The 11,002-nt window shown below is 42.1% G+C and overlaps 1 protein-coding gene across 1 annotated transcript in view; it reads left to right on the top strand.

Moving 5' to 3' along the window:
• Nucleotides 1-11,002, top strand: part of LOC102681936 — a 37,416-nt gene that overhangs the window by 24,089 nt on the left and 2,325 nt on the right. The window contains exons 8-10 of the mRNA XM_006611958.2: nucleotides 1,843-2,006; nucleotides 3,652-3,853; nucleotides 10,310-10,692. Of these exons, the coding sequence (XP_006612021.1) occupies nucleotides 1,843-2,006; nucleotides 3,652-3,853; nucleotides 10,310-10,692 (749 nt within the window). The remainder of the gene's footprint in view (nucleotides 1-1,842; nucleotides 2,007-3,651; nucleotides 3,854-10,309; nucleotides 10,693-11,002) is intronic.

An 11,002-nucleotide genomic window follows, 5' to 3' on the forward strand; every position in this document is an offset into this window, starting at 1 on the left:
GAAAAGAGGGGAACGGCCGCGGATCTGGTGCTTCTGTGTTCGCCATGCGCCCGGAATATCAATGCCAGCCACTTTTCGTCGCGACCGCTGTCGGACGAAAGCGTTTCTCTTTCTCTTTTCCCCCTTCTTCGTCGCGCACGCCTCTCTCTCTCTCTCTCTCTCTCTCTCTCTCTCTCTTCTCGCAGAGGCGGAGACGGTGCGGATTCCTCACGCGCGTGAACCGCCGCTTTTCACGCGTCTGACCTCCTCGATAGCGTGCCCGGAATCGCGGCTGTATCCGTCGTTTGCTCGTGCACGGATTTGCATCGATTAGCGGGGAAGCCGCGAAGAATATCGATTCGATGTGCGAGTTTTACGATGAGAAGGAGGGATCGAGGAAAGGTTGGAGGAGGTGCGGTTAAAGAAGAGAGAGTTTCGATTTCGAAGTTTTTCTTTCGAAAAGGAGGCGTGGAATGTTGGAAAAATTACGATTTTGTTTTTTTTTTTTTGAAAGAGAGAAGAAAAGAGATGCGACTCGTATCCACGAGATGGCAAGTTTTCTGTAAAGAATATTGGGGATAAGATAAAGGGAATGGTAATGATAAATCACGTTGGTCGTAACAAATGGAATATAAAATGCGACGTACGAAGCTAATCTCGACCTCAAATCGTATCAGTGACATCACGGTCTTTATGATTTCCCGTTGCAGTCGAGAAGATCCTTTGATTGATGGAGGGCGATGGAAATCTCGAACGAGAGCAACGCGCCTTTTTATCCCTATCTGCTACCCTATATTTGTCACTCGTGATACTATATTTTATTTCGTAAAAATCATTCTGTTAAAATTACTTCTTTTTAAGTTAACGAAGTTGCAAGTTGTAAAATTATAGAATCATTCTTATCCCTTCCTCTGGTCGAAACGAAGTATATCTTTCAAAATCAATTACCTCGTTTCCTTCTCGACAAGTCCAAAAAGAAAAAGAGAGAAGAAGAAAATTCTGAAGAATCCGATTGGCGAGAATTCGAAAGGAGAAGATCGGCGCGAGACACAAACGCAAGAGAAGGAAACAGTAGTAAAGTCCGTCGTTACGACGACAGAAATTACTCGATGGTACACGAAAGTGGAAAGTAAGGTGGAAAGGGGATGTCGAGACGCGCGATGACCGCAAGGAGAGCAGGTTTACGATCTCCTCCCGAACCGTGGCTGCTCGTCACGCGAGAGAAATGACGCGGGGTGGTGGTGGGCGAGGGAGAAATAGAGGGGAGAGGAGAGAAAGAGAGAGAGAGAGAGGGTGTGGACGAAGCGGAGGGGCTCTCGTTTTCGTTCTGTTACGGGCTGCGTCGTAAAGCTGGGTTTATTTATGCGGCCCTCGTCGGTCGCCTCCTGCAGTAGGACGAAGGAGAGACGTGACAACGTGACGTGGTTACTCCATCGTCTACCTTGCTCTCTTCCAACCCTTATAGTTCGGTTATGTTCTTCCTGATAAACTTACGTTTATTTCGCCCTTGATGCCGGACTCTGCTCTCGATATACGTCAAAATGGAGTTCGTGATGTATCTCCTCCGGACCTAGGTCACTTCTTCTTCTCGATACGAATTTTAACGCTTCTTTCTTTTTAAAATAAAAAAATGTTAAACTACCAAATTCTCAATACTCAATTATTCGTCAATTATTCAATAAAATTTTCTACAAGAACGACAAAGTATATTTCGTATCGTAAGTTGTACGGTTGTACAACTACTGTGACCAGTTTATACATCACCCGCAACCCCAAAGCGAGCCCCCCAACGCAAAGAGCGGGGCAATTCGTTTGAGTTAGCCGAAGAAGGTAACCACTAAAAATGTATATTTAATGCTCTAGGCCGAACTGGCAGCGTTGAGGGATCGCAAGGCGGCTATGCTGGCGTTGAACGTCTCGACGCACAGGCTGATCACCGATCTAGGTAACTCCGCCTCGTTGATCTTCACGGCGCTCAAGGATGGTGTGGCGGATCTGTATCGCGTCTGGGATGAAACCTTTCAAAAGTGAGTAACAACAAATGATAATTAACGACAATATACAATACAATCGTTCGAGATCTCTTGTCCCTTACAGTTTCTTTCCCTTTCGAGGCAGGATACGAACGTTATCGAGTTTCGTAGAGCGCGTGGAATAGCTGGTTTAGGATCATTGACTGACCGTTCGCTGGCCGGTCGTGTGACGTTGGGCAAATATTATGAGAGGCAATGAAGCCTCGAAAGCAAACACAGCGGGAACCATGGACACCGTAGGCAACGAGGGCTCGAATCTTTGGGATTTCGACCCGTGTCACGGGATTACTAGTTTTAGCCGGGATCGCCAAGTTTAATCTTGGACTGTTTCTAAATCGATCGCGTGCCCAAAGAAACGACTGTTGTTACCATATAAAAAAGTAAATCGCAGATCATGGTCGCGCGAAAATTTTTACTAAATTTTAATCGATTCTCACCGAAGAAAGAATAATCTATAATTCGAAAAATTAAATAACTCAAGCATATAATCGTCTCGAAAATTTCAATTGAAATGTATATTGAAACACGTAGACGTATTATAAATAGCGAGTCAAGCGAATCACGAAGCTTGAAATTGATACGTGTTCGAAGCGAGAGGCACGTGGTGGTTGGCCACCACGCGCGTTTTAATTGCCGTATGAGCACTTGATTCCCCCGTCTGATAGGGGTTCTGACCCATGCAAAGGGGTTTACCAGTGACCCACTCGGCTTTTACAAAGGTCAATCCTATCCCTCGGACGCTCTCCCCAGGAATTTCTATTCTTTGCACGAGCGCACGCGACTCTTCTCTATAACGTACAAATCGACCGGTGTTACGCTTCATTTTTCCAATATGGCCATTTTCTTCTCTATTTTGTCGTTTTTAAAATTTTAAACGAACGTTCCTTTCTTCTTTTTTCTTTCTTTCTTTCTCGTTAAAAGAAGAGAAATTCTTTCGCACGTCGATGTGGAAAACCATTTTTCTTGGTTTCATTGGATGGCGCGAGCCTAGGGCCACGAGGATCGACCTAAAGTGTTTCTTATTTGCCGATACCGTCATCGGGGAGATCCGCTAATAATTTGACGTCTTACTGTTTGCCAAGAGGCTTTCGCCCTCGTTCCACTTTTTATTGTGTTGACCCGTCTCGCGATTTTTCCATTCAATTTCGTGGCTCGCTTTCACCGATTCCGAGAACTCGAAATAATCTATGTTTGTGGAACATCGATTGCATCGAGAAAAGTAGGTTTTTTTTTCGATAAATTATCAAATTCATATCTATTTTAACAATTGATCGATTCATATACATAATATTTTTTCGTGCAACATTTGTTCGATATTTACAAATTATTTTCTTTGTCGTATACATATTTATGAAGGTTTCGAACTTTCTGTTTTATCTGTTTCAACGACTCAATTCTATCATTTAAAAAATAACTCATTTAACTTCAGGAACCAGTTCACGTTCTCATTTGCGTTTTATCTGCCAAAATTTTTCGAAATTCGTCATAGAAATCGTTAATTGGAACGATTATACAATTCGATCCAACATATACAAAGAATAATCTAGGCCACGAGTTTTTGATCGAGTATCGTACTTTAAGCAAATCCTATCCTCGATATTATTGCCCACGATAACCTTGGCTGAACCGTATTTTGCAGAGGCAATCAACAATTGTGCGCTCTGCAAGCCGTCCAACAGTTCAGTATACGTTTGTCGGAGCTTCAGTGCGCTTTACGGAGGGATAAGGACACGCTTGCAGTTTTGGACGTGGCCCTACAGGCAGGAGCCACTTCGGAGGTTGCTTCGTCAGTTCGTCACGTCGCAAGGTTGTTGTCCGAGAAACAAGACATCAGTTGTCAGGTAAGATAACAAAATATATTTTAAGAAACACGAATCCAAATTATTCGGGAGGAATAGGTTTCGTTACTCGTTTTGAAGGATTAAAAAAATATTCTACCAAACTCGAAATTGTACGATTGAAAAATATTTTTTGCTCGATCAAATTAACTTCGCCTCGTCTATTTCCCATTCCCAGTGACCTTCTTCTTACTTTTATGGATACGACAAATCGTTCTTAGAAAACTTCCATTTTTAGAGTCCTATTCATTCGATAACGCGTTGTAAGCGCCGAGGGAATGAGTCGAGGCCGATAATCGTGGAAAATGGTTGGACAATAAAATTTTTCAATGCCGCGTTGAAGAGTAATTTCGCTAAAGCGGGGAATATATCGTAAAGTTTTTATTTCATCTGGTTCTCGTCTCGAGAATCATTACCAAATTCACTTTACCATTTTTTACGTTATTTCTCTTCAATCCTTTATAAGATAAGACACGTATAATCTTCGCGTTAAAATTCACGTTAAATGATCGTATCTCATCCATAACACACGTACAAAAGGGCAAAGTTACCTCGTTGGATCGGTTAGAAAATCGCATTCCGTTACGAGCGACGATGGATAATATTGTTCGATTCCATTACCGTATGCACGTGTACGTATGTGACGATTAGAGGAGACGTTGAGAAGACGGCTAAAAGAGAGGAATCGTGAGGGCCGACAAGGGCCGCTAAGTGCGCGGCCGATCGATCGTTTTGCATCGTGATCCACGTCCTTCGCTTGGATAATGGTTATTCTCGGGTCCAACCTTCGGTCCTTTCGATCCTCCTCCTCCTCCTCTTCATTTTCTATCATGCCTATTATCGTTTCCACGAAACTCCACGATGCGCAAGCATCCTATTCTTCCATCCCTGAGATGGATGAAAATTGCTTCACATACGGATGAATTTTCATTTTTCGATTTTGAGATTGCGAATCGTCGTAAATTTATGATTTTTCGATTTTCTTTTTCTTTCTTGAAATTTAAAAGAAGAGAGAAGAGAAGAAAGGAAGGAAGAGAGAGAGGGGATACAGAATTATTTCTGCAATTTTTGAGGAATCGCATCCGGTGTTAATATCCATCGACGGTTGAAAGAACGAAATCGTTTAGGCGATATTCCCACGATATCCTTGATTTTCAATCGGTTAGATAGCTGGCAGCAATTATTCAACGTCCTTGGACGGGGTAACGGTTCCCGTGGGCATCACTTGTGTGCATAAAACCATTTCCCCGCTTAGATTGGCTGAGAGCGGAAGAACTCTAGGGATATGGCTCTCTTAAGGAAGACGAGATTATAAGGCGAATCATGTTTATTGGCTCGTCTTTTGCTTCGCGCGAAACCTTCTTCTCCTACTCTCTGTTTTTTCTTTCTTTCCTTGTAGAGGTAAAATCCGAAGATGAAGCCTTTCCTCTCGAAGAGATTGAAAAATTATATGATACGAATTATTGCTTTTTTACGTGCATCTAAAAAAAAAAAGTTTTATTACGGATTCCAGAATTTTCAAAATTTTTCTCGATCGATTATTTCATTACTATTAATTTTTCAAGAGAATGTTTTTGAGATTAAAAATTTTATCGCTTCAATCCATATACATTTGCATTCAGCGAAACAATTAAGCGTGCAAAGGGAACAACAAGAATCGAAGTTCAGGGGTCGAGTAATAAGGCGAGCAATCAGGCGGAACCAGTTATTCTAATCGCGTAACGGGGAGGAGGGAAGAAAAAAAATGAGAGACGTAGACGTGGAAATATCGCGGGGTGGGTGGCACGTTTCTCTGACAAGCGGAACACGGCCAGGCCAATCGGAAGTCGTGATAACAAACCTGCCACCTGCTTCACCTCGAGCTACTTTTCTCCTTAAGTCCATAAAAGCGTGGAAGCCAGGCGCGAGACCGAGATTTACTCTATATGCAAATGCAAGACGGATATGGGCGGAAATAGGGGGATGTGGTGGCGTTTAACCGAAACACGATATCGACAAGTGTCATCTGTCAAACGTACCCTCTAATCTGACCTCGTCTTGCCCCTCTTCCCGCCTCCTTCCTCAAAGTATCGCTATTTATATAGTCCCCCTCCTCTTCTTCTTCTCCTTCTTCGAAAATTTACGTTTATTAAGCGAGTTGTTTTTAAGTTTCTTCATATAGAACGAAATAGAAGAGGGTGACACGGAGAAATCGAGAGAAGCCTTGGCACGAGATATGAGGACCCCGATCCGGGGTCTACAAGCACGGATTCCTATAACCAATAATTAGAATTATTTGTATTTATCTTCTTTTCCACTATTTCTCTATCGATTCACTTCTTTTCTCTATTTTTCCTTTCAACCAAATCTTCATTAAACGAGGCAAACATCCGCTACCATCCACTAAACGAAAAAGCAACACGAGTTAACCTTGGCAATTTCCAATTGTCCCCGCGCTTATTTCGCCTGTCGGGAAGACGTATGGGCCGCGACACGATATTTTCACCCTAACAAAGCCAAGCTGCTCCTAGCAACCCCCGCGAAAGGTTAGCAGCGTTCTTGCAACCGTTTCTTCCGCCAGCCATCTCCGTTTCCGTTCCGCGAGTATTCAAAGTCCCGTCAAGACGGAATAATCCGCTCGGTTTCGTCGATCTACGACACTCGTGGGGATAATTTCATGCACACCATGTTACGTCTTTCTTTCTCCTATTATTTCCGACCCTTTACCGAGGAACAGCGTTACAAAGTACTCGCCTTCGTCTTTCTTTTTGAGAAGAAAAGCGATCGCTTCTTGGGGGAAGGAGAGCAACGGATAATGGAAGAAGGAATTCCGATTGGAGCGATAAAATCAAATTGGGGATGATTCGAGATATGGAATAGTTCCACTTGTGTTTATTTCGATGGTGAATTATTCGAAAAGATTAATCGCAATCTTGTAATCAATTTTTATCTCGATATTATTTTCCTTTCGAATCGTGATTTTTGAATTTTCATTGGATCGCAACGATTTCCTCCACCAGGGCACAAATATCCCATCCCCTCGAACACGATTTCAATCCCTCTCTCTCCTATTTATTTTAAACCATCGAATAGAAAAAAAAAGAAAAACCTTTGGAAAATTCCTTTTCCAAGACACCACTTACGATACATTATTTAATCCTCGATCAGAATCGAACCCGCATTGTTTTTAACCACGAACGAGACAAAAACGTTAAATTCCCGAGACCGAGAGAAATCCATAAATTTTGATAGGCATTAAATAAAATATTAGCGAATAGGAGACGGGCGGGTAGGAGGAGGGGAGAAGGACGAGTTTTAGGATAGCGTGCGAGTTGGGAAGCTGTGTGTCTCGGCTAGCTCGGGAGCTCCCTGGGGAGCTCGGATCGTTAATCGGCCGAACGATTCCCTTTCGCCTCACGTACGGGAATGGGCCGTGGAATCAGCGTAAAAATACAAATTTAATATCGCTGCCGGTGAACGGTCGACTGACCAGTTGTAGCCAGCGGATATACCGGTGTCGACGAGCATCCACTTTCTTCAACGTGGGCTAGAAGAGATCAAGAGGCTCGGCTTGGTTGATTAGCACTTCCGGCCACGATGAACACTACCGCTTCAACGGGTTGTTTGTCTAATGATCTTTGTGGAAATTGATCGTTATCGCATTTAGCCATCTTATCGAAATCAATTCGATCGCAAAATTCTAAATTTGGAGAATAAATAAATTTCTGTACATAAATCACCATGTATAATTATGATGATCTTTTTTTTTAATAAGAGAATATGAAATCGAGAGGGAATAAATCGAGTTGCTGTTTATCATAAAATTTCCATCGTCTATACACGTGGAAGAGGAGTTCGTTTAAAGAGAAGAAGTTAAAGACTCGAGGATCGTAGAGGTAAACCGGAAATTTATGTAACGCGATATCTCAAATTAACAGGAGACAGGAAAAATTGCTCGGCTCGTTACACGGCCCAATTATCCCGGTAATACCTAGTTTTACTTTTCACGTGCAATAACTCAGACTCGCTTTTTAACCGCGTGAACCTTCCACGTACGTAAGTTCACCTCCTAACGTTACGTTCGAACGATTTTATCACGCGTCTCTCTCTCTTTCCCTCCTTGATCCACTTGCCCTTTAGATCGTTACATTAGTTTCATTCCCGTCGCCAAGTCCTAATTATAAGCCGTGATCGAATTAGATGGGTCTAATTATAAGATCGAATAGAAACAATTCGTAAGCTCGACGGACAGCTCGATACACAGCTTTGATGCGAGTTTATACATTCTGTGCTATATATCAAAGTGAAATATCGAACCTAACCTCGTTCACGAGAAAACGCAAAAATAATTAATCGTTCGAAGGGAACGTTTTGCGATATTTATCGTAATTTGATCGTCGAAATAATGTATAAAATATATGCTTTCGCTTTTACGCAATCTTTTTTTAACTATTAAGAGATTCTCCAATAAATCTTAATTACATACAATAATTCTAATTTAGAAAAAGAAACTACGTAAAACGTATACATATGCGCTCGAAGAGATCAGAAAATAAAAACTCTGCATACAATCACGATTCGCAACACGATTCGAAAAAAGATTGCAGCAGAGCCAGAGGTCATCAAGTATCCCCGTGAAGAACTCGAATGCCCGTCACCTACTTACAAAACGAACTCGAAGCAAACTCCATCGCTGGCTGGAAACGAAATCGAACCGTTTTCATCCATACCTCGCACTTCCAAAAAAAAAAAAAAAAAAAAAAAAAAAAACGTTCGACCTAACCCTCCATCCGCCACGATGACACGCGATATATTCCAAGGTTAGTCGTGCCAGAATCAGAGAAAGAAAGAAAGAAAGAGAGAGAGAGGAAGATGAGGGTGATATGGCCCTGTTACCGGGCCGCCCTACTAGACCGGAAATAAGGAATTCTCGCAGTTTTCTTCTACGTGATTGGTCCTTCGGGCAACGTGGATTCCGACTTCGAGACTCACTTCGTACCTACTATCCGTTATACAAGAGTATACCGACTTATATATAGGTTAGGTTGAAGGTTGCTACTTGGTATGCGGATCGCGCTTTTCATTACCGGAGCCTCCCTCCCTCCCTCCCCGTTCCCTCGTCGCTGCAACAGCCTAAACCAACCCTCTCTTTCGCCCACCCCCTCTTCTCCTCGCCTCTTCCACCCCTTCCTCTCCTCTCCCCTTCTTTCTCTCGTGTCTTCATCCTTGTTTCGCAATCCTCCGCACCCTATTTTTCTCTTTTCTTCTTTTTCGTCTTCTTCTTCTTCTTTTTTTTCTTTTTGAATGTTATTACCATTGACTCCGTCCGATATCAATGTTTCGTGTCGTGGGAATAATACTTTTCTTTCTTTCTTCGTTTCGTTGTCTGTTCTTTCTTAGTTGGATTCGTTTCTACGTTATGTACGATACGTGTCGAGATTGATAGGGGTTGTCAATGAAATTCCCGACACGATACAAAGAATATCGAATTTGTAAGAAATTTTTTACTATAAAAAAAGAAAATATCATTTTTTTTTTTTCTGTTGAAGAAATCCCTCGTCAAAGTCAATCGCAAAGTTAAGAGGAATCACAGTTAAGAACATTTAAGTAACCCACGTCTCTTCTAGGATTTATTGATTCCAGGTCAAAAACACGTGATATGTAACAACCCTAATAAATCGTTCACCTCAACCCAAACGCGTATACTTGACGTCTCTCTCATTGACGAAAATTTTTATCGAACATTCGCGTCAAATATATATTGATTTTCGTCTTGAAAAATTTTAAAATTTCAGGGAGAAACAGTAGACAATATACGCCTCTCTCTATCTGCTTCCTTTCTTTCTCGATCTCCGCCCCCTTCTTCCTTTGTATATAATCGTCTTATATGCCTTCCGGTTGCCCGCCGGCAATAACCAACACTGGATTATGCAATATTCGATATCGTATTCTCCCGGGGTGTATTTATACCTATCAGCGTCCCGTGATCTAATCAGTGGCACGGTTTAAGCACATCCTTTCGTGATTTTCTCCGCGATCGATCGCGGAACCAAAGATAATTTGTGTTACTCCTTCGATCCCGTTCCAATTTTAATTCGAATTAACCAAAAACGATTAAATTTAATAAACGAACGAGTATGTTGAAAAATTAATCGATTAAAATTTCTGAAGAAATTGTAAATTTATTTCAAATATATTTCGAACGATATTTAATAGTAGCTACGATTAACTACGCTCTTCATCATCAACAACAACATCATCAACAAACAAATTATTCGCACGATTCATTACCTTGAACCGTTAAAATTTTCCCCGATCTTCATCATTCTTATACGTTTACTTCTCAACGTAGTAAACGTAACCCCGTGATATAACGTAATTACATAATCCTGGCAACAAAAGCGCCATTCTCGAAAGAGAAATAGAGCGTTAGAGAGGAGAGGCGGATGAAAGGCGAACTCGGACGCCTTTTTGTTTCAGAACGGGACGGTGGTGTTGAAAGACTCGAGCACGGAGGAAGTGGGCAGCGGTGTGTCGGGGAAATTCGGCGACTCGTCGCCGATCAGTCTGACCGAAGGTGGCTCCCTGTCCGACAGCGGGATCTCCGACAGCGGAAGCGAGCAAGAGTTGAGCGAGCGGGAGAGAAGATTGGCCGCCCTTCGACGATTGACGCGCAGCTTGGAGAGTCAGCTGGCGCCCGGAAGCGAGGCCCTGGTCGAGCTTCTGAAACGTGTCGAGGACGCGGAAACGGAACTAAGGGATCTTCAGAAGCAGTGCAGAGAATTGATCGTACGCACCGCCGCCAGTGTCGAGGCGAGAGCTGCCAAGAGGACGAGCAGCAACCAGGTTCATCATTTCGTCGAGTGAGTACCGTTTCCCCTTCTTTTTTCTTTTCTTTTTTCTTTTTATTTCAATTCGTTTCGTGTGGATTATTTCAAGTTTAGAGGTGTTTCGAATCTGAGGTGATTTTGGTTATGATATTGGTTTATCGATCGTTTAGTAGTAGTAGAGAGAGTTAGAATTTTTGAATAAATTTAGATTTTTATACATAATGATGTGTGAATTATGAATTTTGATGTACCGAAACGAGAAAGTACTTTAGTACTTAGTTTACGGGGTAAACGTACGGAAGTGTGTTCTTTTTCTTTTTTTTTTTTTTTTTTTTTTTTTATT

Source organism: Apis dorsata, unplaced genomic scaffold (assembly GCF_000469605.1).
Source record: "Apis dorsata unplaced genomic scaffold, Apis dorsata 1.3 scaffold_97, whole genome shotgun sequence".
NCBI classification, from domain to species: domain Eukaryota; kingdom Metazoa; phylum Arthropoda; class Insecta; order Hymenoptera; family Apidae; genus Apis; species Apis dorsata.